The sequence below is a fragment of the Sphaerodactylus townsendi genome, linkage group LG13 (genome assembly GCF_021028975.2).
Source record: "Sphaerodactylus townsendi isolate TG3544 linkage group LG13, MPM_Stown_v2.3, whole genome shotgun sequence".
Taxonomy (NCBI): Eukaryota; Metazoa; Chordata; class Lepidosauria; order Squamata; family Sphaerodactylidae; genus Sphaerodactylus; species Sphaerodactylus townsendi.
The window spans coordinates 9,387,214-9,413,930 of record NC_059437.1 but is presented as its reverse complement, the minus strand read 5'-3'; the positions used below and the strand labels follow the sequence as shown (position 1 = coordinate 9,413,930).

At 45.6% G+C, this 26,717-nt stretch overlaps 2 protein-coding genes across 2 annotated transcripts; one reads left to right on the top strand and one right to left on the bottom strand.

The window, feature by feature from the left end:
* Window positions 1-1,065: 1,065 nt before the first annotated feature.
* ERCC6L (ERCC excision repair 6 like, spindle assembly checkpoint helicase) lies at window positions 1,066-8,303 on the bottom strand. The gene is made up of 2 exons (XM_048513684.1): window positions 8,178-8,303; window positions 1,066-5,076 (listed from the first exon to the last, which is right to left on the bottom strand). Exons 1-2 carry the CDS (start codon window positions 8,228-8,230, stop codon window positions 1,575-1,577), a joined length of 3,555 nt encoding a protein of 1,184 aa, XP_048369641.1. The 5' UTR covers window positions 8,231-8,303; the 3' UTR covers window positions 1,066-1,574.
* Window positions 8,304-10,994: 2,691 nt separating this feature from the next.
* On the top strand, window positions 10,995-26,222 carry CHMP1B (charged multivesicular body protein 1B). The gene is made up of 8 exons (XM_048514919.1): window positions 10,995-11,235; window positions 14,552-14,649; window positions 18,473-18,619; window positions 18,846-18,914; window positions 19,899-20,006; window positions 23,009-23,052; window positions 24,734-24,806; window positions 25,505-26,222. The coding sequence occupies exons 1-8, from the start codon at window positions 11,220-11,222 to the stop codon at window positions 25,547-25,549; spliced, it is 600 nt and encodes a 199-aa protein (XP_048370876.1). The 5' UTR covers window positions 10,995-11,219; the 3' UTR covers window positions 25,550-26,222.
* Window positions 26,223-26,717: the final 495 nt, after the last annotated feature.

The window sequence follows — 26,717 nt, the reverse complement described above, 5'->3', positions numbered from 1 at the left end:
GGACATCTGGGGCGGTTCCTGCTCTGCCACTGAGCCTCAGTCCCTTTGCTTGTGTTTTTATGAACAGGGCATTTTTTCCCCTGCCCATTTTTTCCCCGCTCCCTGCTCCCATTTACTGTTTCAAAAATTCGTGGAAGGTCATTCATGAAATCCCCTGGCATTTTTCGACAGCAGACAGGAGCCCTGTTTACATGTTAAAGTGAACACATATATATCTTGCATGTATAAGCGTGCATTGGATTTTTGTAATTAAGTGCCAGCAGACATTCTCTTTACAACTGAAATGGGGGAACGTTACCTGGATCAATGTGGGGCTTATACCACATGTTCAGCTGTACGTGTGTTGAACACAATACAAGAGTGACATGCACAAAGAAAAATCAAGTGTAGACTGAATACAGATGCTATGTGTATTCTCTGTGACTTGGGACATGGCTAGGGATTTGCCAGGTAAGAGACAACAGAAGGTTCTCTATATAACAGCGATGGCGAACCTTTTCGAGACCGAGTGCCCAAATTGCAACCCAAAACCCACTTATTTATCACAAAGTGCCAACACGGCAATTTAAGCTGAATACTGAGGTTTAAGTTTAGAAAGAACGGTTGACTCCGAGGTGTGCATTACTCAGGAGTAAGCTTGGTGGTAGTCGGTGGCTTTGCTTTGAAGCAACCATGCAACTCTTCCAACAGGTGAATCACGACTCTAGGAGGGTTTACTCAGAAGCAAGCCCCATTGCCAGCAACTGAGCTTACTCCCAGGTAAAGGATCGCGCTTTAGTTCGTCGCATGAAAATCAGTGGGGCTTAACAGCGCTTAACAGGGTTACCTACACTGCTCCCCAAGAGAAACTAGGGTCTTAAATTTGAAAATGGTTATACTCAATAATCTAGCCCCAGACCCTAACACTACTAGCCTAGATGTGTGTGTGTGTGTGGGGACGATGACTCTGCGCGTGCCCACCTCTGGCACCAGTGCCATAGGTTTGCCACCACTGCTATATAAGAACTGAGACACCACATCTACAACTGTCTCTTAAATAAAAGTGAGTACAACATAATAACAGGCTTAACACAATGAAACCAAGTATATTTTGTAAACCTTTAGCAGTCAGCTGTAAGAAATCACAATAACTACCAGAGACACATTCACAGGACGCAAACTAAACCCTTAAACATCTACAACAGGTTATGAAGTGCCTGAAACGTTTCCCAGCCAGCAAATCCATCTCCCCACTGTCCTTATTGCAGCCAACTGTGAGACTCAAAATTCAATAACAGGTGCTTGCGTTAAGAAAAGGCAACCAAGTGTTTTTAAGTTTCCCCCAAAAAATTAAGTTTACTTTGTTGGGGGAAAGTACAGCTAACAGATCAACACTTCCAATTCCTTCATCGCCATAAACGTTCCCAACCACCCTCGGGAAAGAAGACCACAAAAACCATCTGAAATGTCGACACAATTCCACAGCAAAGCGGCTGTTCAATTCTACCCCATATAAACTGAGAATGGTTTTTTTAAAGTCTTTCAGAGGCAAGGGTTTCACCTTTCAAGGCAACGTTCCTTCAAAAATAACAGGATCAGCCCGAGGAGTCTACTGCACTTAAATAGCTGGATTTGCCCTCCGAAGAGAGCGTTTCACCCAATGGCTCCTCTTCTGGCTCTGCAGACTCCCTCCCACTGAGCTCCTGAATCAGGGCTTCAAGATCATCTAGAAAGGGCCTTTCGGTACATGCACTGGCAATGTCTTCCGCCACGTCTTCCACTTGGTCAAACACCACATCAGCCAAGGACCTTCTAGAAGCTGTTGATCTTCTTTCGCTCCGTTTGAAATGCGGAGAAAAGCAAAAATCAGCCAAAGGTCTGCCAGACGTTGGTGTTGACGCGCAGTTTCTGTTAGGGCGGTCCAAGGGAAATGTGTGTCCACGCTCGCTTTCGCCCAGATAAATGACGGGATCCTCTTCGTCCTCCTCGCTGTCGGAAACAATGATCTGGCCTGGCTTCTTCTTATATGCAACAACATCGCTATCGTCCAGGGAAGAGTTCTGTGCAGCGTTAGAAATATCTATCACAAGGGATCCCATTGTATTTTTGCTAGATTGGAAGCTCCTGCAGCTTCGGTTTTCTCCTGTCCCAGAACGAGCTGCAGAGCTGCAGCGGCTGTCGAGCCTCAGCTGAAATCCGGTGTTTTCTGTGTCTTCGAGCAACATTTCTCTTTCCGAAGCATCTTGAGGCGGGTTCTCCGAATCTTCTAAAAGAAGGTTGAAATCAGCTTGGTACAGGGAAGAGGCCAACAAAGACTCGGCCCTCCCCAGACTTTCACTCCTCCCAGACTTCTGATTTGTGCTACGCTGAGACATTCCACTGGCCTGCAACACCGACGGAGAGACGGCATCGAGTTCTCCAGTTGGACTTGCCTCTTGGCATGGATGTTCGGAAACATCGAGTGACGTTTCAGTCTTGGCTTGAGCCTCATGAACATCGTCATCGCCATCAGAAAAAGATTCCACGGACCGCTGCAAATCTGCCATCTGAGCATCGTTAAAGCTGTTGTTTGAACTAGCAGGAGGATCACAGGCGGTCATTTTGGATCCAGAGCTATCCTCCTCCTCATTGGATACGAAGCGAACTGGAGAAGAGCTCAGATCTTGCTTTGGCTCACCTTCCTGTATGCTGGCACACCTGGGTTCTTCAGTCTTGGGAAGAGAGACATCCATAGAAGATGCCTCCTGAACCAGGCTTTCGTCACCCACGTCCTCAATAGCCAGGCTTGCCATTTGAAAGCTGGCGTTGGCCAAGTCTTCTTCCTGGTCAGATTCCACGCAGATGACATCGCCGCTGTTTGGAAGTGGCACAGGTACAGGTGAGGGTGCAGAGTAAACTGGAGGCGGCTTTGGGGATTTTTTCCTTGGCTGAAGAGATGACGGGTCTGCCGCCCTCAGCCACGCTCCTTCTGTTGTGTGTTGGATGCTGGCAGCCAGCTGGTCTTTCAGCTGCGATTCGAGCTGCATCAGCTCCTGGGCTTTCTGCACCCTGTGCTCAATGTACCGGTGAGCCTCTTCGTCCTCCGCCTTGTCTTCGTGGCCTGTTTCCCGCGTGTACATCAGGTCATGGTCAGAAAGGCCAAAGATCTCCAGGGAGTAGAGGTACGCAATGTGCTCATCGAGATGCACGTCTGTTTTCCTTTGGGTCCCGTGCAAGGACTGGAGCTGCAGCTGGGTCGTGGAGCTGCGCACGTCGCCCAGAGTGAAAAGCTCTCTCAGCTCCTGCTTGGTGAAATACCTGTAGGGGTTCTTCTTGTCGCCGGTGGTTTGCCGGATGAGCGACTCCTTGAAGACTTGCCGCCGGTAGATTTTCTCTTCCACCGTCCCGCAGGTGATTAGCCGGTAGATCACGACATTCTCTTTCTGCCCAATTCTGTACGCTCGGTCCACGGCCTGGGCGTCGGTCGCGGGGTTCCAGCTGGGGTCAAAAATCACCACTCTGGTCGCGGCGGTCAACGTCAAGCCCACGCCCCCTACTTGGGTTGTCAGCAAAAAGACGGAGTAGTCTCGGTTGTTCTGGAAGGCGTCGATCCTCTTCTCTCGTTCCGACAGGTGAGTCACCGTCCCGTCGATGCGCATGAGCTTAAAGCGCTTGTGAATTAAGATGCGCTCTATGATATCCAGCATTTTCCTCGACTGGGAGAACACCAGGGTTTGGTGGCCTTCTTCTTGCAGCCTGTCCAGCAAAGTAATGAGGAACTTCACCTTGCCGGACTCTTCAATGAGAGACTCGTCAGAAACGTAATCGATGTTCATGTTCTGGCCCCAGAGCTCCTCAGCTTCGTTTTCTCCACCTTCCTCTCTCTCAGAATACTCAGACGTTGCCAGGCCAAGCTGGCCACAGGCTCGGGCCGACAGCAGCCTTGGGTGGTCACAGAGCTTCTTCAGGATGTTCAGCTCGGCCAAGGGGGACCGCGTGGTCATCAACAGCTCCTTGATGTGATCCAAGGATAGAAAGTTCCTGTATATTTCCTCTTGTATGCGAGATACGTACACCCACACAATGAAATCGTTTTTTCTGGGAAGAGAGGGCATCTCAGGAGCAACAGCTTCGTTTTGATCCTCCGGACGACTGATCTCAGATTCAGACTTGAGTTTCTTCTGAAGGTCATCCTTACTGCGTCTTAGGAAATAGGGCTTGATGATGGACATCAGGTTCTCAGATATCTTCAGCCCCAGGGCCTTCTCCCCCGGGGTGGCGTCCTTCTCCCTGGCTTTTGTGATAGGGTTTTCGTATTCCATCCGGAAGGTTTTCATGGTGCCGAGGAGCGAACCCTGACAAGCAAAGTCGAAGAGAGCCCACAGCTCTTGCAGGTTGTTCTGCACCGGCGTCCCGGTGAGGAGGATGCGATTTTGGGAAGGGATGGCGTGCATGCATTTGGTGGTTTTGGCAGAAGGGCTTTTAATTTTATGGGCCTCGTCCAGAATCACGTAGTCCCAGACAAACTCCCTCCCTCGACAGCTGGAGAGCTGCTGCCAGTTGTTAAGGATCATTTGGTAGCTGGTGATCAAGACGCCGTTCCTCACTTGGACTCGCTCGAGGTTTCTGGTGCGCTCCACCTTGCTGGTCCCGTGGAAAACCTTCACGCGCAGGCCAGGCGCCCAGGTGGTGAACTCTCTCACCCAGTTGCTCACAAGCGTGGTCGGCATGACGAGCAACACGGACCGGATGAGCTCCCCGTCAAACATGCCGGAGAGGAACGCAATGATCTGAATAGTCTTTCCCAAGCCCATGTCGTCAGCCAGGATACCACCCTTCCGACCGTCCCGATACAAGCTGTACAGGAAGGCGATCCCTTCCCTCTGGTGGTCAAACAGTTTTTCATGCATTTCTCCGTAGAGCATCAGCCCGCTCTGACACACGTTCACAAAGCCATCGTCCTCCTGATCCAGGGCCAGCGAAGCCAACGCCTCCTCTAGCTTCTGAACCTTCGCCATCAGCTTTCCACTGGGATGGATTTCATGGGCTTCTCTGAAGAGCCGGATGGATTCTTCCAGATTCCCATTTCGGGCCTCTTCCTTAGCTTGGGACACACACCTGTAAAAGACAAAGTTTGCCCGGTCAGACAAGAGATGAGCTCAAGGCCAGAGTAGATGACCAAAAGAACGAGCCTGCTGGATCAGACCAGAGTCCATCTAGTCCAGCACTCTGCTACTCGCAGTGGCCCACCAGGTGCCTTTGGGAGCTCACATGCAGGATGTGAAAGCAAGGGCCTTTTGCGGCTGTTGCTCCCAAGCACCTGGACCATGGCAAAGTCCCTCTTTCTGTGCTGTCTGTCACAAAACAGGCCACACCGATTATGGTTACTGGTTTCTGATAATAAAAGAGTGAGCCACTGATGTTGATATTTTAATGATGTTGATATTTTAATTTTATTGTTATATTGTTTTGCAATATTTGTTGTTCACCGCCCAGAGCCCTTAGGGGATGGGGCGGTTTATAAATACAATAATAAATAAATAAATAAATAAATAAAACTGAGCCACCAAAGGGTTTCATATACACTGGCCTTCATCAGTCTATAAAGAACACCAATAGTAGAGGTTCGGCACAGGAGAAGTGTGATGCTTAATAACGAACGAGTATCCTATATAAATATGAAGTTACTTTGAACTCACACATGATAACGGCTTGCTAGGAACTGAGATGCTAAGGCCCAGGTTTGTGTTTGTGTGTGTGTGTGTATATGAATGATCAACACATAAATAGAAATTTTCAGGTTTTATTCCCAGAAGGAAAAAAATATGGACATTTGGGTTGAAACAGGGGGAAGGGACCCACTCAATAAAATATACTATCTTTTGGAATTAATTAAATGCTTTTGAAGACTCCATGAATACAAAGAATGAAGTTTAAAACAAAAAAAAGTAAGGAAGTCTACAGCATTTGAAGATTTTTCTATACACCATAGAGAGTACATCACACTGTCCAAGACAGTGATGGCGAACCTTTTTAAGACCGAGTGCCCAAATTGCAACCCAAACCACAGTTATTTATCGCAAAGTGCCATCCGGGCAATTTAACCTGAATGCTGAGGTTTTAGTTTAGAAAAAAAATGGTTGGCTCCCTTTTCCTCCGCCCCACCCACTCGAGCATGGGCCAGCCTGCTCTAGCCTCCAGCAAATGCTGCATGCACCGCTCTGTGCCTCTCTAGCATCTCTGCCTCTTCTGCACCCCCCCACCCCCCCGGGAGAAGCCACCTGGAGCACAGGCACCAGGCTCACCAGCCGTGTCCTCCCTGATCACCACGGTGCGCGCATGTTGTGCTCAAGGGCCCAGGCTAGATATGTGTGTGTGTGTGTGGGGGGGGTGATTTTCCGCCCCCCACATGATGAACTCTGTGTGTGCGTGCCCACAGAGAGGGCTCCGAGTGCCACCTCTGGCACCCGTGCCACAGGTTCACCATCACTGGTCCAAGATCTATCCATTATTTAAGTATGACTAATTTCCTCCATTATTCATATGCTATGTGTATAATATGCTACTGAAAAGTTCAATATTGTGAAGCCAAACTCAATACTCTGTTATGATTTTATGAGGCTGCTTTACAGCCCAATCCAGGTTGGGGGTGGAGTTGGGGGTGGGATTGGCTTGAGGAGGCAATGCGGTCCCATGCTGGCAAATTTGACCTCGCTGAGGCACTTCCCCCAGTGGAAGGGCAATCATGCTGGCAGGCAGATGCTGCAGCCCCCCACGATGGCTGGCACAGTGCTCAGCACCATGTTAGCGCTCCCACACTGCTTCTGCTCCACCACAGCAGCGGGAGTGTGGTGGAAGTGTTCCCAGAGGTGGAGTCAATCTTAGTTGGCTTCCACCCCGGGTTTGACATAGAAAAAACGTGCTGCACTAATAGCTACCTAAATAAATGGAAACCAGGGGTCCCCAAACTACGGCCCGGGGGCCAAATGTGGCCTCCTGAAGGCATTTATCCGGCCCGCCAGGCATGGCGGCGATGGCTCCATTCATGTGCAGTGGGGGCTCGAGGGAGAGGAGGAACCGGCCCCAACGGCTGTTGATTGCAATCTCCATGAATTTTCTGACCCAGAGTTGGAAACCTTACACGTGGCAACTCCTGCTCCGCCCTTCCCTCTTGGCTACTCCATGTGTTGCTCTCAGGCTTTCTGTCCACCTCACTCCCTTTGGCATCAGCCAGGCTGGTGAATCGCTCGCTGGCTGCTAGGGAGGAAAGAACCCAGGAAGATACCTAATCCTGGGTTAGATGGAATGCTTCATTGGGAAAGTTCTGCTTTTTTTTTTTTTTACAGGGGAAGGTATTCCACAGCCTCCCCAACAATATTTGGAGCCCTGTACTTGACATACTTTGGTCACTGTTCTAAAAATAGACCATGACAGAAAGGCTGAAAGGTGAAATCAAACATTTTACAATAATTTGTGCATAGGAATTTGTTCATAGTTTTTTTTTAGTCCGGCCCTCCAACAGTCTGAGGGACAGTGAACTGGCCCCCTGTTTAAAAAGTTTGGGGACCCCTGATGTAAACGTTTATTATGTGTAACAGAAAAGGGAAAGTAGCATCAAACCCCACTATCACCATAAGGAAACTCATCGTGTACTTTAAAGTGAAAACAATACACATACAGTATACATCTCTACAGTCCTAGATCACATGTAAATGCCATAGCCTACTGCACATATTTGAGCATGCACAACAGTTTATAACAGTCCCAAAATGTAAAGGAACAAATTAACTCCAATGTACTAACAGTCCCCGGCTACAAGAGAACGAGGTGACTTTGATATGCTGTGTTTGATGTCTTCTTAGGTTTGCATATACAGCCGCTTCGTAGCGTGCTAAAAAAGCAATCGTCTGCAAATTGGAGTAAACTCAAGACGATAATGGACTATGTTGACAATAACATTGGAGTTAACGTGGTTGCAGGGGGTGGAGCCTATGTGGGTGGGGTTTGGGGAGGTTTCTCCCCCCAACACCCACCCACACTGGCTTCACCCCCATAGGGGCTATTTGATCCAGGGGAACCGGTCTTTATTGCCTGGAGATCAATAGCAATAGTTGTTACAGCCACACAGACACAGTCCGGGGGAAAACCAAACGCAAGAAGGGGTCCCACTCCGAATTAAACCAGGACAGCCCACTTAGTCCTTCCTCCACACTTTTTACCTCCGGTACCGCTCAGCCTGCTCTGGGCCGACCGACTCCGCCAGCTCCGCCATGACCACTCAAGCTTCCTTCGAAACAGAAACTCCGGCAACTCGCGGGTTTGATTCAAACACGCGCGCCTGCGCGCCCTCCTCGCAGCCTATCCCGTCACGACTTGCAAATGAGGCGCTGCGTCGCTAGCCAATAGGCTTGCTGGGAAGGCGGTCATTCAGAAAAGCGGAGGCGCCAATGATGTTATTCGTTCATTCATACGGGCGACTTGCTGGACATGCGCTGTGTTGTCTTCCTTCTCGCGTCCCAGTTAACGCCAGATAGGATTAATGCGCTCTGTTGAGCCGTCCACGTGTGGAGCTTCCCAAAGAAACGTGCAGCAGTTGTGCATTTGTGGCGCTGCAAAGTCTGGAAAGATCTTTTACTTCCTTTTTGCACCCTATAGAAACCATCCCATGGGGCAGCCGACATCAACTGCAATATGCACGTCTTTCAAGCGTAAGTTGCTAGACACATGGGTCTGACCAGCCCCAGAGGGAAAACGTGCATGGACAAAGTCACTGGATCGAGCTGTAGCATCTCCAGTTAAAGGATCACAGCGGAACATTTTTTCTGTTTGGAATCCCGAAGGGTTGCTGCCAATTTGAGCAAAGTAGATATTCTACCACTAAGCCATGGGCTGTTTCCTAAACTACCAGAGCTATTCTACATGATGGTGGGGGTGGGGAAAGAAATGTAGCAAAACAAAACAAATCCAGTGCACCTTCAGCATTTATTCCAGTATAAGCTTTTATGAAACAATGCTCACTTCTTTGGATACAATAGGAGAAGCATTATTCATTTATTTAATACTATAATAAATATCACAATATGCTATATATTAGAATTTTACTGCACAGAGAAGAGGCTAACATACTGATCAAAAGGGTAAAGATATATGTTCATTAGGGAACTATATTTAGGATATTAAAGAGTGGAAAGATAACATACTGCTGCCTTGCTAGCTAACAAGCAGGATATTAGAATGAAGAGTTTCACTCTAAGGACAGACAAGAGGTGACAAAAAGGAAGCTGACCACTTGCCTTCCCCCTACTGGGTTTTCTCAGTTCCTTTGCACATTGGACATTGCTATTTCCAACCACACAAATAATTTAATAAATAATATATAGCATGTTGTAGTTGAAGAAGTGAGCTGTGCCTCATGAAAGCTCATAATCACTGTTAGATTTGAAGGTGCCACTGGATTTCCAACAGGGTTAATCCAGTGCAGAACATTTATGTATTTATTTTATTTATACCCTATTTTTCTCCCCCAAGGGAACCCAAAGTGTCTTACATTCTCTCCTACTTCATTTTATCTTAGCAAGCCTTCATGGCAAAATGAAGAGTTGAACCTGGGTCTCCCTGATTCTAGTCTGACCGTTTTGTATATATAGGTTTCAACGACCAAACGTTCTTGTGGTGGGGGGGGGGGGTGACACAGGAAGTACCACGGGCTACTAAAGGATGCATTTAAGCAAGTAGTCTGTCTATAAAGCATCTTTATTTGTGTCATTTCAGTATCATCTTCCTTCAAACAAACTGAATATATTTACACTAAACAGCTGCATCTACACAAAATAGCTAGGACACCCCCACTTCTGTAATCATATCACAGATAGTATTACCTCACTAAAACATTCCCTTCTCACTGGACACAGTGTGTAACAGACTTCCATCTGTGATACAGCTCCAAAGATGCCAGCCACAGATGCAGGCAAAACGTTAGGAACAAGATCCACCAGACCATGGTCACACCCACCACAACCAGTTGAATCCGGCCGTGAAAAACCCACCACAACCAGTTGAATCCGGCCGTGAAAGCCTCTGACAAAACTGGTTATCTTTGAAAACCTGAAAGACAGAATTCAGTTTATTGCAGCCCTTTGCATATGGGTAGGGAAACACGAGCAGAGGACATGCAGCTTTTGTGTGAGAATCAGACCAACCAATTGGATTTTAATGCTCATGCAGAAAATACGTGTATGGGAAATTATAATATGACGTATGTACTGTTTGTATCTATAAAAATGAAGTCTTTGTCTGGTTAAAGTGTGTCTCTCAAGAGCACCCTGTGTCAGATACCCAATTCTGTGAAGTAAAATCTATCTCCTATTCAAAAACGCTGATTCTTGGGTTTCTTTCTTTGACAGTCTTTATAAAATCCCACTGCACAAGACCACACACTGGGGTGTGGCCTGACACTTCTAAGGGAAACAGTTCTCTGCAGTCTGGAAAGTTGCAGTTCTAGAGGAACTGCAGGCCCCCACCTGGACAACAGCAAGCCAGGCAGGAGTAGAGCATCTGTTCTATATGCATAAGGTAATAAGCAACCCAGGCTCAGTGGTAGAGCAACTGTTCTGTATGCATAAGGTAATGCTGCAAGACCTGCTGCCAGAATAAGCAATATTCCCATTGACAGAGCAGGAGTCTAGCTGGGTGTAAATTAATTTGATGTTAAACTGAGGGAGAATGGCTTGCCTAAGGCCACCGAGAGACGCTTGTGGCAGTGGAGAGATTCGAACGGGAGACCTCCATCATCGCCTCTTAATCTCTCGCTACTGAAACTAATATACAAAGCTGCGGCTCCTTCTGCAAGACAAACACCCTGCAGTTACCCTTGACGCCCCGCAGGGGCAGCATTTCAAGTAAACAAGCAGCGGGGGGGGGGGGCCTTTCTGCGCCTGCGCTTCAGTGTCCTCTCCGCTCGATTCGAAAACGGCGTTCTAATTGGTCCCCCTGACAGGACGGTGTCCGCATGCGCCCGTGGGTCCCCCTCCCCTTTTTCCGCCCTTCCCTCGGAGTGACGCGTGTCCGTGGCTGACTCGGGCGCTGGACTCCTCCCCCTGCGCGTGATAGAATGGAGGGGCGGAGGAAGAGAGAGGGAGGAAGCAGGAAGTGAGGCTCAAAAACAAGACCGGAGTCCGAGAAGCAGCTGCCGCCGCCGCTCTCGAGCCAAAGTCCAGCTTCCTCGCCGCCACCGGGCCTGAGGAGCCTCGGCAGTCGCCGCCATGTCCGCGATGGAGAGTATCCTTTCTGGGGAAGGAGAAGGAGGCTGAGGGAATGCTTCTGATTGGGGGCTGTGGAGCTCGAGGGCGCCGTAGGCTCCGCCTCTCGATCTGGAGTGACAAGGAGGGGACGTGGCTTACCTGTTGGAACCCCAACGCTAGGGGGAGCTGTCGATTGGTGGGCGTCGGGTGCGTGGGCGTGGCTTCGGTATAGGCCCTGCCCCTTTTGTTCTAGATAAGGAAGGCATGACAGAGGGAGAGCCTCCTAGCAGATCCTGGCCTGGTGGGTTGTTTGCTGGTGTGAGTGACAGATAGAAGGCGGGGCTTGTTGGGGGATACAGGTCTTCCTTGGGGGTTTGATTACTGTAACCTCTCCCCAAAGATCTTGGGGCCCCTCATAGCCTTAGTGGGATTAAAGGACCTTGCAGTTGAGAGTTGGGGTCCAGGGAGTCCCTGGTTCAAATGTTACCTCTGCTGAGATTGTTCTACATGTCCTTATGCAAGACATTCTGCTCAAACTTTGGTCCTGCCACACACACACCCGCACTTATAGAGTGTTGGGGTGTGTGTGTTGTGTCTGTGTTGACCTAGCTAATGTGTCTGTTCTTAGGATCAAAGCAAGATAATGAGGCCTTTCTTGGACACGTGAAGCATTGTTGAAGTGCCAAGTGTTATAGAGGCATAGCATTTCCCAGACTAGAATGCACTTCGTCAGGTGCATGAAGTGTTGGCTTCTGTTGCTGTGTGTATATATAGAGAGAAATTGTAAATGTGTTGTATGAAAAGTTCCAGTCTGTGCATGGAAGATAGTCACAAATATTACAATGATAATAAGCAGCAGTGCAGTATTTGCATCTTTTGCATTTCTACCTGTTCAGCTGTTAACAGAAGAGTACATTTAATGGGTCTGGGTGTGGCTGTAAGTTGTGAAGGAATATAACTGTTGAGGGTGCCACTAGATTGTTTCTAGAATTACAGCAAAAACAACACTGTGTATGGCTCAAGAGGGCAAGGATCTCTTTGGGATTCCTCATTCTTCCACTGCCTCCCATATTAGAACTGAAGTTCTTCTGTTTTCCTTCCTAAAACTAAACAGTGTTCAGCGCAGAGTTACTTTGATCAAAACCCGTCCAAATCAGTAAGGTTTGATTGGAATAATTCAGCTGACACTCAGGATGGGGTCAGAGACACATAGGGCTCATTCTCTTCCTCTGACACTCTGCCTAACCTGTGGCTGATCTCATGACACAAAATGACACAGCATGATATTATCTTCTGGCTTCTTAAAGCAGATGTAGTTTTCCTTCTGACTCTTTGCAATCCTGCAGTGCCAAGGAAAATAGAAATACATTTGTCTGCCATCCCTTCTGTTTGGGTTAGGGTTTGCTTCCTTCCTTCTGTATCTTAACAGCTCTTTGCTGAGGTGTAGCTCCTGTAAAGTAGGGAGTGTCCTGAATTTTCAAGTTTCCAAGGCTGGTTTGTTTTGCTCTGAGCTCATTTTCAGGTGTTGGAAGTGATGCACTTCTTTTTAGTGTGATCTGGTAGAACAAGTAAAGAGTACCTTTAAGATTTGTATCCTACAGGAGAAATGATAGCTGGTAATTTTGCTACAGGGTGGGCTTATTCAAATCAATTGCAGAGAAGGGAAAAAGGCAATTTAAAATAAAAAGTATTGTAGCTATTTTCTAAATATGCACTGTACAATCATGTCCATTTCAGACTTTCTACCTGCAGGATGGATACTGTGTGTTTCTTGAATATTTACCCTGACTGTTGTATATCGTTTTTCAAAATAATAAAGTACATTGCTTGTTCGTGGATGGCAATTTTCATGATCTTGGATAGGAATCTCTTTTACAGCTTACAGCCAAGATAGGTACTGGTTTGAATGGACTATAGAAACTGTTTCTTTCCAGTGTTCTTTCTGCTTTTCATACATGCGAGAAAATGGAAGTGGTGGCACGGACCATCTCACTTCATACTGAAGGATCCCAGTTTAGAGTACTCGTCTATGTTAGAAGCTCCCTGCAAATAGAAAACAACTCAGCAAGTGAAAGACGGAGTAGAAGTAGAAAGACGGAGTAGAAGCTTTCTCCCTACTGTGCTAGTAGAAAGACGGAGTAGAAGCTTTCTCCCTACTGTGCTAGATTTCTTTTGGAGGGAATTTTAATGTAGAAAAGTATTCAAGGCTAGAATTCAGGGCTAAGTCTGTCCCTTATATTTTGTCACAGACCTTCCTTGACTTGCCCCACCCTGTGGGAATAACTTTTCTCAATCAGAAGCAGAGGTTGGTAGTACTGGTTAAGTTGTTGCCCTCCTCCCCTGTCATCCAAGCTTTGGCAATGTCTCAGGATTGCTTTGATCCATCTTTTTTTTTAATGCTGAGATGACTTGAAAGCTTTGACTGATGTGAAGGTATGGCTTTCCTGCTTGAGCATTCAGGGAGGTGGGAGTGTATTTCAGGTAGAGCACTGGGTGCAAATCACCACTGTGCTATCAAGTCCATATATGACGTCAGTGGGCTTAGTCACTCTCTAGTCACTCTCTTATTATTGCTAAAATAACTTACATTACAACTTTGTAGAGATCAATGCCCAATCCAGTGGATTGAGGACCTCCCAACCTTATCACCATTTAAACATGACACATATATAAGCATATAGTCAGCAATTGTGTCTGGATATATTTTCATATATTTGAAAACCTTTAACAGATGCTTATCTGTTGATTTGCCACCATTGTTATAGCAAAATATAATATTTATTTTTTGTTTGGAAAGATATTAATTAAATTAAAACATTAAAAGTAAATATTTATATATACACACATATACTATATGTGCTACTATTAACAAATTCAAAAGTATCTCTTTATATAGTTTGGGTTAATTCAGGAGAAATACTTCAGATTCTAATGGAACTTTTATCCCCCAAATCTCTTCCATAGTTTTATATATAATTTTCCCAACACATTTTGCCCTGTGGCAGATCCACCACATGTGTATGAGAGTCAGTGTATTTCCTGTACTGACAAGCACTTTTGTTCTAGATTTAAGAATGAACTGGTTTTTTAAATGTATAAATGCTTGGATAATACACTTCTTGGCTAGTGACCCATAAACTCAATTAGGGAGAAAATGTAAACCTCGTTCCTTTGTCCACCAACTTCACTGGTTTTGTATCTGTGGTAAGTGGTCATATTCAGTATTTTGGACTGAATTGTGGCTGAGTATCATAGGGAAAAGTTTTTGGACTTCAGCGAGTTCTTCAGACTTCATGCTGTCAGAGTGGATGCCGTTTGGGGACTCCGGACATCTTCCTTAACTTGAATTGCAGAACATCTCTTTAACTTGAAGTTTGCTGCCAAAGAACTTAACAGAAATGCCAAAAAGTGTGACAAGGAAGAAAAGGTGGAAAAAGCTAAAATTAAGAAGGTCAGTAAGAAGATTGGGGGGGGGGGGGGGGCAGTGGATGTCTGTATTCCCTTAATAGCATTTATTAGCCTATAACCAGGGTCTCATTGTGACAGAAGTGTACATAGAAACGGACAGTGCTGATGTGTATCTTTTCTGGTCAGACTGTTCTCATCCCGAAAACTTGTTTCATCATAGATTAGCTTGCTGCTCCGTCCTCACAGCCGTTTATTAGCTGAAAACTTAAGCATGGCTGAGTTTTAATCCTGAATTGTGGCTTTAAAGTATGAATATTCTCTTTGTTTTTTCCATTATCTTTTACTCATTTCCTTCATTTACAGATTATTGTACTGACCTGAATAGTAGCTTCAGTGGTCAAACCCATGCGCCCAAAAGACCAGCTCATTTGGCCTCTTCAAACCCCCCCACCACCACCACCATTTGCCCATATGTGTCTCCAAAACATCATGCTCAGCAGATGTGGATGTGGGCTTCTGCCAGAGTGGATAAAAATCAGTTTTTTTAAAAAGGATTTTAAAAAATTTTAATTAATTTTTGAAAAATAAAATGCTTTTAGATGCAAAAAATTTAAAAGGATTTTAAAATTAGGCCCTTTCCACACGGGCGTTTTATGGCGCCCTAGGGACGGCAAAAACGCCATCCCCAGGGAGCCATTCGTACAGGGGGCGCAGCTGCTGCGCAGCTGCTCCGCCCTCGTGCCGCCCGACCGGTGCGAAGCCGACATTTCCCAACCTCGCTCGGGGAGCGAGGTTGTTGGGAAATGCCAGCTTGGAGCCGCTGCCGTGCGAACGGCAGCAGCTCCAAGGCGCCTTCCCCCCCCCCCCACTCCCTCCCTTCACTTACCTGGTCTCCGGCCCTCCAGTGCGTCGCCAGGGCCTGGGGACACGCCCCCCTGCCCTGCGACGCTGAAGCAGGCATGCAGGACAGGGGAGGCGTGTCCCCAGGCCCCGGCGACGTGCCGGAGGGCCGCAGGAACGGTAAGTCCACCGGGCGACAGCGCCCAGCGGGTCCGTCTTCCCGGTTCTTTCTGGGACTGTTCACGCGAACAGTCCCAGCGGCGTCGGGTCGGCGTCGACTACGCCGACCCGACCGCTTCCGCCTCCGTGCGGAAGCGGCCTAGTTTTCCCCCCAGTAAAATGCTTTTAGAGGAAAAATCCATTTAGTGAGAGTTTAAATAGTGTTCTGTTCAAGATGCATTATAGTTCAAAGTTATTCATCACGAAATAAAGATTAGTTTTTAATTATGTAGGATCGGGCTATACATTCACGCAATGAATTTGTTTTGGTAAATGAATTCCATTAATTCATTCACAATGTCATGCTTTTCCATAGATTTCTGTAAGATTATTATGGGCAGTTTTTCTATTTAGAAGATAGTATCACAGATGCTTGATTTTGCAGTACTCAAAAAGGTGAATTTGTGTCTGCAGAGAATATGCCCCTTCACAGCAAAAATGTTATAAATAAGACATTCAGAGTTGAGAGAAAGAACTAAATCCTATTATTCCTTTGCAAATCTATTTACAGAGAATCAGCCCCATAACTCTTAAGCGCTAAGAGTTTTTAAGTGGTTTTATATTGTACTGGGTTTTGTTTGGAGTGGAATAGATCTGCACAAAGAGCTAAGAGTGAGGAGGGTGGGGCAAGCAATAAAAGTGAAAGTTTTTGAGCAGAATACTCTACAAGTTATATAGCCTGAATGTTATATCATTCTCTTCCTGAAGGAGAAAATCTATACTGGCAGCAGACTATAAAAGAGGCCCTGTTGGGGAATATTTTAGTGAAGTTCCTCTACCTGTAGGTAAGGCAGGCATATGTGCAAAATGTAAACACTGCAGCTAAGAAAGGCAAGTCTGGTGGCCCAAACAAAGCTGGAGACAGTTCACCTCTCATTAATTTCATAATTATCTATATATTTCTAATAGTATAACCCAGTCAGTCATTTTTTGTTATAACTGTAAAGCTAATTTGAAGTTATTCTGAAAATGTCAACCTTCACCTTGTTGTAAATGTTAAGATTATCCCAGCAAGAATGACTCTTTGTGTAGAAAACCATGATTTAAATCATGTCTGACTGGCTAGGGATTTAAGTCACAGTTAAATGAACTCCATCCTGGTTTCTGTCTCTGGAAGTTTACTTGTTTTGTAAAAGTAGCTCAGCAGTAATCAGCTGCCCAAAGTGGTGGTAAGCTACCCTCACTGGCAGTTTTCAAGCAATGGCTGTATGACACGAGAAGAAGATGGATGTTATGATATTATTTTGATTTTATGGCTCATTTAGTTGAATGTTTAAGAATAGTAGATGAGAAAGTATAATATATAGTATTGTATAGTAATAGATTTGTAATGGATCTGTTATAGATTTGTAAGATGAAGAATTAGGAATTATGATATAGAGATAAGTTCAGCAGTAGAGATATTATTGTTTTTCTCAGTAAGAAAGTCTATGGCAGAGTAGTAAGTATAGATAATGGAGAAGAAAAGAACAGAAAGGAAAAAATGGAAAAGGGTAATAATCCTATGAGTTAGACCTGGTACTTTAGGAACTACACACGGAGTCAATTATTGAGGTGGAAGCATCCGCAGTACTAGCCTGTTGGATCAGACCAGAGTCCATCTAGTCCAGCACTCCGCTACTCGCAGTGGCCCACCAGGTGCCTTTGGGAGCTCACGTGCAGGATGTGAAAGCAATGGCCTGCTGCTGCTGCTGTTCCTGAGCACCTGGTCTGCTAAGGCATTTGCAATCTGAGATCAAGGAGGATCAAGATTGGTAGCCATAGATTGACTTCTCCTCCATAAATCTGTCCAAGCCCTTTTTAAAGCTATCCAGGTTAGTGGCCATCACCACCTCCTGTGGCAGCATATTCCAAACACCAATCACACGTTGTGTGAAGAAGTGTTTCCTTTTATTAGTCCTAATTCTTCCCCCCAGCATTTTCAATGAATGCCCCCTGGTTCTAGAATTGTGAGAAAGAGAGAAAAATTTCTTTCTGTCAACATTTTCTACCCCATGCATAATTTTATAGACTTCAATCATATCCCCCCTCAGACGTCTCTTCTCCAAACTAAAGAGTCCCAAACGCTGCAGCCTCTCCTCATAAGGAAGGGGCTCCAATCCTTCAATCATCCTCGTTGCCCTTCACAGTAGGAGTATTATTAAATAGATTTTAATAGAGACTTTCAAGTAGTCTCTAAGGGAGGAAACAGTGACAGAAACAAGAAGGCTCTATTTTTTAGATTAGATGTTGAAGATTAGTAATGCTATGGAATATGTATGTTACCTAGGTTAGTAGTAAGTTTCATAGTGGAAAGAAGGTAAAGATGAGTAATATCTAATACAGGATTGATGCATGTGTTAGAGAATTATGTATTAATTAGACAAAAACTATAAATGTTGGATATATTTGTTTTGTCATTGTTGATTGTTTCATTTTAAAATTAATACAATTTTCATTAAGAAAAAAGCAATGGCTGGATAACTACTTGACAGGGATATTTTAGGTAGATCCTGCATTGAGCAGGATTTGGTCTAATGATCTGTATGGCCCCTTCCAACTCTATGATCCCGAACAGTGTGTCTTTCTGCCACCGTTTTAAACAGACATAAGACTGCTCCCTTGTTTTCTGGAATTTCTCATGTGAGTTTCTCTAATGCATGAAAAATAACCTGCTTTGCTTGTAGTTCAGAGAATGGCCCAGGAAGTGTTGAGCTTAGGAGTTTTGTCATTTTACTCACAGCAGAGAAGGGTTAAATGTTTAAAGTTGCTAGAACGTCGCTCTCAAGGAAGGTAGAAAAACTGGTGTTTTTCTTTCTTTCAAAAAGGCAATTCAGAAAGGTAATACTGAAGTTGCAAGAATACATGCCGAAAATGCAATCCGGCAGAAGAATCAAGCGATCAACTTCTTGCGCATGAGCGCTCGGGTGGATGCTGTGGCAGCAAGAGTTCAGACGGCAGTAACAATGGGCAAGGTAAGCAGCTTACCGGTGCTTTTAGTAAAAGTCACGAGTTGTCGAAATAGCAGTTTGCACTGTGCACAGCAGGGCGGATCTGCAGATTTTCCTGCAGATTCTGTAGCCAGTTTGGGTCATGTACCTGAAACTGGCATCCTGGCATAATTATCCTCCAGTTGGGGAAGCTTCATTGACCTCCACTGTGCATCTCTTCAACACAGCTATTCTGTTTGTTGTCTTACAGGTGACAAAGTCAATGGCTGGAGTGGTTAAGTCTATGGATGCCACCTTGAAAAGTATGAACTTGGAAAAGGTAAACGATCTGATTTATTCCCCGCCCTTTCCCAGCAGAAATCATGCCCAGGGCAGCTGACCACAACACAGTTATACAATAATCAGGGCAAACAAAAATATAAATCATAAAAACATATGCAAATCATTACAAGCCAAACATCCGTTATCAGAGAGCATGTGTTGGAGCTCAGCTACTGAGATCAGATGAAATATTGTGTTGTCGAAGGCTTTCACAGCCAGACTCAATTGGTTGCTGTGGGCTGTGTGGCCGTGGTCTGGTAGATCTTGTTCCTAACATTTCGCCTGCATCTGTAGCTGGCATCTTCAGAGGTGTATCACAGAGAACCAGATTTACCAGACCATGACCACACAGCCCATAACAACCAGATGAAATATTGTTTATTTGTCATGTGCCTGTTTTACTTTATTAGTTTTTTTCTGTTTTGACTTTAAACAATAAAATTCATTCAAATATACAAATAATTACTATTTGAAAATCTTAAAATCTAACCTGACTGGAAAAGGATGGCACCTTAGCTATTATTCCCTTTCACATACCATTTAAAATCAACATTGAAGAGCGGGACTCACCATTAATATGCAGTGATCTTGATCGCTGGGAGCAATGAAAGGACATGGAAAAAGAAGAAGAAGAGTTTGGATTTATATCCCCCCTTTCTCTCCTGTAGGAGATTCAAAGGGGCTTACAATCTCCTTGCCCTTCCCCCCTCATAACAAACACCCTGTGAGGTAGGTGGGGCTGAGAGAGCTCCGAGAAGCTGTGACTAGCCCAAGGTCACCCAGCTGGCGTGTGTGGGAGTGTACAGGCTAATCTGAATTCCCCAGATAAGCCTCCACAGCTCAGGCGGCAGAGCGGAGAATCAAATCCGGTTCCTCAAGAGGTGGAAGAGGGAGAGAAGGTTCGAATTCATTCCACCGGGGGAACAAAAGAACTGTCATGGGGGCTTGTGCTGCTGTCTTGACCCCATTTCCTTTTCTGCAGATCTCTGCTTTGATGGACAAATTTGAACAGCAGTTTGAAACCCTAGATGTTCAAACACAGCAGATGGAAGACACAATGAGTAACACTACCACGCTAACCACACCACAGGTAAGATCTACAAAGGAAGATGTGATTCGAAGAGCTGTTCTCTCCTGACAGGTTTTTTTCCAGCATTGCTGCAGTGAGGTACTTTCAGAGAAAGGTCTGGGCAGTTTAGGAAGCATCTTCCACTTTTTTCCCTGGAGCCAAATGTCTTGCATCTTGTCTACAGAAGAAAGCAGATTTTGATCTGCAAGCAAAATGCTACAGCTAGATCAGGTTTTTAAGTTGCAACTTTAGTAAGATTGACCAGCTTAGTGAGCACAGGCTTCAGCTGGTCAAAAATAATTCCCACCATCCTGGCAGTCAAAAGGTTGTGCGACCACATCAGCCCTCACCTTCCTCACCCTATCAGCACCTGAGACCCACCCACTCTCTGGTGGTGATGGAAAGTGCTATCAAGTTGCAGCTGACTTATGGCAGCCTGTAGGGTTTTCAAGGCAAGAGACAGCCCATTCTTCATGGAACGCTTATTTGGGGACTTTTCAGTGTGCAGTGGGCTTGTAGTGGGGTGTCCTTGTATTTCTGTTTACACTCGAGGAGGCAGTCACTCCTGGGTGTGCCGTTTTTCCTGTAGAAAACTCTCCCGGACCTGGTTCCCTTAACTCTGCCCATCAACTTGCTCTTAAAGGCACTTATTCTTAAAGGCACAGATCTCATTACGTCCGGTAGTTAAATTGCTGTCTTAGCCTTTAAACTGCACTTTTATTGATATTACTGTTCCAAAAATAATCTCCTCAATGACCTGGTTCCCTTTACTCCTGGACCTGGCTCCCTTAACTCTGCACATCAACTTGCTCGTAAAGGCACTTATTCTTAAAGGCACAGATCTCATTACGTCCGGTAATCAAATTGCTGGCTTAGCCTTTAAACTGCACTTTTCTTGATATTACTGTTCCAAAAATAATCTCCCCCTCAATGAAAAAGCAAAGCCGGACCATACATTACCAAAGAAGGGGACATCGTGCTATTGCCAATGCTCTCTCCCCACCCCATTGCCTGCTTTCAAGCAATCTCTGTTTTAATTATGTCGATTTTTTTTTCACAATAACCTTTATTGGCATTAGGTATTAGACAGTGGTTATCCACTATTGTTAAATTATTAAATTTAAAATCATATATGACATCAATGGTTTTTGCTTTCCAACTTGACAGTTCATTTATAAAGATATAAAATAGATTAAAAGAGTTTAGCCATTCAATTCTAAGACAGATTTGTAAAACAGATACCATATGACTAAATTTGAGATCCAACGCCAGGAAATATCTGGCACTTCCCGATTTAGTGCTATTTGCTAAAAGGATATATCCACTCCTCGGGCTCTGGAAAATTACTAATTAAAACAACAGGATGATTAGCTTTTCATAATATTGAAATAAATAAATATATAACAACGAGCCTTTACATACACATTTTATAATAAACCCGAAGTGCCATGGCTGAAGAATATTACTCATTTAAATGTAGTTGATATTTGCATAATAACCGATTTCGTTCAACTTTGCGTTCAGTATCATTGGCTAAGAAAAATTATCACATGATTGAATTTCAATACAAGAAGTTCCATTCATAAAGTTACCGGTCTCTTAGGGACATGACCTTCAACAAATAGCTAATTATGTCGATATCTCAATGAATAGATCCGTATGAGAAAGTGTAGTTCAGTCCATGCATGAGCTTCTTTTCTGTGACTTTTCTGTGAGCCGGCAACACGGAAGGGGAGGGGAAAGGCATGCAGTGCCAGAGAGTGGGGAGGGTGGAGCTAGGCAGCCTGGGTGTGGGCGGAAGGAAGACGTCCAGGGCAAGGCTGTTCTCACTGGAAAAACCGCTCTCTCTGGCAATGAAGCAAAATTAAAATCGTGCTTCATGTGATCTTGCTTGCCATGGAGAGAATGGAAAGTGGAGGAAAAAATATGTCCAGTCGCATAGCTGCCACGGGGTGGGGGTGGGGGGGTGGCCTGCACCCCGCACCCCACTTAACTTAGTTCAGCTTGAGGCCTAGCCAGGCTGCTTTTTCAGCCGACTGCTCTTTGCAACTGGCTGAACTAAAGTAAGGGGGGGGGGGTTGCGGGGGACGGAGCCCCACAGGGGGAGGGGGGCTTGCGCCATTTTATCCCAGGCACCATCCCTCCCCACCTTTGAATATGTCTGTACAAGGAATCTTGCTATGACACATTCGCCCCTACCACGCCGCAGGCCCCTTGTGCATAATCAGCCGGCTTGCCATTGGCTGCCTCTGTGTTGGCACTCCTGGGCTTCCTTGGTGGTCTCCCATCCAAGGACTGACCAGCTGCAATTCTGCTTAACTTCTGAGGTATGGTGAGGTCGGGCTAGTCCAGGTCAGGGTGACTCACTCCTCAGCCCTGATGTACTGAAATTGGGAGTGGGATCAGCTGGATGTGTCACCACTTGAGGAATTGCATCCAGAATGGAAAACTAGTTAGAGACGGGAACATTCAATTCAGGAGGATTAGAGCGACCTGGAGAAACCTTCAGTTCAGTTTTGTTTAGAAGGGTGGGTGGGCAGTTCTCAGTAGTCCAGCTTCCTCGCAGGGGTAGCCAGCTGTCTTTCCTGTCTTTGACACATAACATGTAACCAAATTGGCGTATAAGGCATATTCATGTAGTCCAGAGGCCTGGTTTGGGCATGCTCAGTGGGATTTCAACAGCCAGCCCTTATGGCTCATCACACAGCACTTCTAAAAGTCTTCCAAGCATCAAGAGTGTCTTGGGATGGGGATGGTGCTTGAGAAAAAGGCAGACCGGGAGCCACCTTCGCTGAATATTTCTCTGGATCCTGGCCAGGGAAAACATCCAGAATCCTGAACCAGTGAATTTAAGGGACGAGTTGCATAAGCAGAGCTGGTTTATGTGCTTGTAGCTCCCCCTCGTGGCAAAGTCCTTGAAGTTCTCAAACGTGGCAGATCTTTCTCATTCGGTGTGCGGTGATTTTTGTATGTTATGATGTAAACTGCTTTGGATATCTTTCTTTTCCCCCTTTTTGTTCCAGAATCAAGTGGATCTGCTTCTCCAAGAAATGGCTGACGAAGCAGGGTAAGTGGTAATCTCTAGAAAATTGAAACTTCAGGCATCACAATTACTGGACACCTTCAGAAATATACTCAAGAGTTAGCAGGCGTTGCTGTCTGTCCCAGCTTTGGCAAGCATGTGAGCATTTGATTTCATGGAAATAGCTTCATGTAAAAATTACACTGTTTTTGCAAGAATGTGGCTGGTCCTCCCTCCCTCCAGTTGGGAGGTCTACTGGTTATTTATCTTCGAAGTTAAGGAAGAATTTTTCGTGAAACATTTGGGAAGGTAAAGAAATGGAACCTACATTGAGAAGAGGGTGCTGGAGTGTTAAGTAAGCAACGCACACTGCAGAAGATCCTTCTTGTCTGGGGTGGCCAACTTTTAAACGATTGGCACTAGAATCAAGACAATGATCCTCTGAAGATGCCAGCCGCAGATGCAGGCGGAACGTCAGGAGAAAATGCTACTGGAACACGCCCATACAGCCCGGAAACTGATTAATATAGGGCAGGCTAACATTTAATTAGACGCATGTTATGGACTACAATTCCCATTAGCCCCTGCCAGCATGGTCAATTGGGGCTGATGGGAATTGTAGTCCATAACATCTGGAGTGCCAAAGGTTCGCCACCACTGCCCTTGTGATTCTGGCCGTGAAAGCCTTCAACAATAGATTGATCCCTCTAGTTATCCATCCAATGTCTGTTCGATCTCCAGCAATTATCTAGTACAGGGGCGTCCAACTCTGGTGCCCCAGATGTTCATGGACTATGATTCCCATCAGCCACTGCCAGCATGGCCAGTTGGCAGGGGCTGATGGGAATCGTAGTCCATGAACATCTGGGGCACCAGAGTTGGACACCCCTGATCTATCTAGTGGTATTGTTTAGATCCATGCCAAGAAAAGCTTCAGCTGCCCATTTCTGGATGTTAAACCAGTTAAAGGAGAAGGACTCTTTTTTCTGGCCAGCTAGTAACCTTAATTGTAGCCTTATGGGGAAAGGTTATGTTTGGATATGGAGATAACCAAGGGGTTTGGGAGTAAATATTCCGGCACTTAAATCTGCTTCTCTCACGTCCAGGCTGAGCAGGGCAGTCATTGAATCTCATTTAGTTTTGGAGATATTCAGAAAGCATAGCCTGACATTTGGGTGGGCAGAAGGTTGGAAAACCTTCGTCTGGGATTTGCATGGACGTCTGAAGCTGATAAGAGTGTAGCGAAACCCTTCTGCATTGCAGAGGATTTGGGGACACATTCTGTGGTACGCATACTGCTGATGTCGGGCAACCCTTTGAGTCTGATTGCTGTCCATCATGAGTTGAGCGTGACTCTTGCGTCGTTGGGGTGATTCAGTTGAGGATTAGGAGCTATAAGCATGCAAGAGTGGGCGGTTCAAGGAGGAGGGGCCGTGGCTCAGTGGGAAAGCATCTGTGTCGCAGGTGGAGGGTTCCAAGTTCAATCCCAGCATCTCCTGTTAAAAGAGGACAAGGTAGGAGGTGATGTGGAAGACCTCTGAGAGCCTGGACAGATACTTCCAGTCAAAGTAGATAAGACTGAACTTGATAGACCAATGGGCTGGTTCAGTATAAGTCAACTTCACGTAATCAGTTCCATCTTGTTCTTTGTGGCCACACGACCCAGCAGATGAGTCTTTTCAATGGCATATGCAGTAATTTTGGCTTCTTTTCTTTCAACCTCCAGCCTTGACTTGAATATGGAGCTACCTCAAGGACAGACAGGGTCCGTTGGGACAAGTGTTGCTTCTGCAGAACAGGTATTTCATTTTCTTCCTCTCTTTTCCTCTGATAGCCTTGTCAATCTTTCAGGAGCTCCTTCCTTCCTTCCTTCCTTCCTTCCTTCCTTCCTTCCTTCCTTCCTTCCTTCCTTCCTTCCTTCCTTCCTTCCTTCCTTCCTTCCTTCCTTCCTTCCTTCCTTCCTTCCTTCCTTCCTTCCTTCCTTCCTTCCTTCCTTCCTTCCCTCCCTCCCTCCCTTCCTTCCTCCCTCCCTCCCTCCCTCCCTCCCTCCCTCCCTTCCCTCCCTCCCTCCCTTCCTTCCTTTTATTTAATAGACTGCCCACCCCCAAAGGGCTCTGGGTGGTGTATAATAAAACCAATCAAAGCATAAAACAGACATAAAATAATTCAATCCAATAAATATGTTAAAATCCAATAACAGTCCCATAAAAACAATTTAGTGCAGGGGTCTGCAACCTGCGGCTCTTCAGATGTTCATTAACTACAAATCCCATCAGCCAATTGGCCATGCTGGCAGGGACTGATGGGAATTGTAGTCCATGAACATCTGGAGAGCCGCAGGTTGCAGACCCCTGATTTAGTGGCATCTGAGAAATCCCTCTGTTGGAGAAGACCAGCAATATGCCGGTTAGATGGTACGCGGGGGGCTTTCAGGAGGGCGGAGTAGTACATCACAGAACGTCTTGGTGATTGTTTTCTTTTTTTCTGGACTGTCCAGGATGAGCTCTCTCAAAGACTGGCCCGGCTTCGTGACCAAGTGTGACGGGAAGAATCGGTTGGCAGTTCTCCACGTATGCTTCCGAAGCATTTTGTGTACATAACTCACAGCCCCGCTAGGATCCCTGTGTCTAACACGTCTGGATATTTATCTAGCGTACTAAAGGGTGCTTGTCTTTGGCTTGTCGCGCTTTCTAAAATACATCCAGTGACTGGAAAAGTAGTATTAATCCGTCAACGCGAGTGTGGTTTTCTAGTTCTGTACAGCACATTTTTTTCCAGTTGAAGGTTATATTTTTGCAGATGACTTGGGCGACCCTGACTGAAATGTCTATTTAACCATGTGTAATTTCAGATCATCCCATTAAAAAAGAAAAGCTGCACTCCTAGCATACGTTATTTTTAAGTTATATAGCAGGGTTTTAAATTATGGATATGGTTTGTGATTGACAGAGGCGGCATATGCCAATTGCATGTTCGTTGCACTCAGCACCCAAGGAACCTGACCAGATCAGTCGGTCAGAACGGCACAGGCGATGTGTACTGTGTCTATATGTGCATTCTTCAAACTTGTACTGGATTATCTGTCTTTGGCACTGTAGAACGAGCACTCTTGTGGCAAGGCTGAGAATGATAATAGTCCAAGCTGTCGTAACTAGAACCTTCTGTTGGTATCGTCACTTCAGCTCCAAAGGAATAAAATATATTTTTCAACACTTTGCTTAGGTATTTGCTCATATTTATTGTGGTTGCACACAGAGTTTGGCTCAAGCTTCGTTAACGGACCAATTTAAAATACCAGCTTTGTCATGGTACAGGAAGACGTTTGACAGTGGTGCTGTGCATATACCCTGATCTGAATGGCCCAGGCTAGCGGGATCTGGTCAGCTCTCAGAAGCGAAGCAGGCTTGGTCCTGGCTTCGGTTTGGATGGGAGATCACCAAGGAAGCCCGTGGCTGCTAATCAGAAGTAGACAGTGGCAAACTACCTCAGTTTCTTGCCCTGAAAACCCCACAGGGTTGCCGTAAGTTGGCTGTGATATCACTTTACGCACGCATGCTCTTCAGCATTTGTCACCGATTTGGGTTCTAGGCTGGAGGTGGGTTACTTAAAAAGAAACAAACTTTCATAGATAGAATACTGAAGTCTGCAAAAACAGCAAGTACCTTCTGACTTGCTTCAGTGTTTACACTTTTGTTTCTTTCCCTTACGGC

Coding starts and splice junctions, on each gene's coding strand:
- ERCC6L (XM_048513684.1), bottom strand. CDS start 8,230: ATGGCGGAGCTGGCGGAGTCGGTCGGCCCAGAGCAGGCTGAGCGGTAC. Junction 5,077..8,177: donor CAGGCTGAGCGGTACCGGAG/GTAAAAAGTGTG, acceptor TGTCTTTTACAG/GTGTGTGTCCCAAGCTAAGG.
- CHMP1B (XM_048514919.1), top strand. Junction 18,620..18,845: donor CGGCAGTAACAATGGGCAAG/GTAAGCAGCTTA, acceptor GTTGTCTTACAG/GTGACAAAGTCAATGGCTGG. Junction 23,053..24,733: donor GAAATGGCTGACGAAGCAGG/GTAAGTGGTAAT, acceptor TTCAACCTCCAG/CCTTGACTTGAATATGGAGC.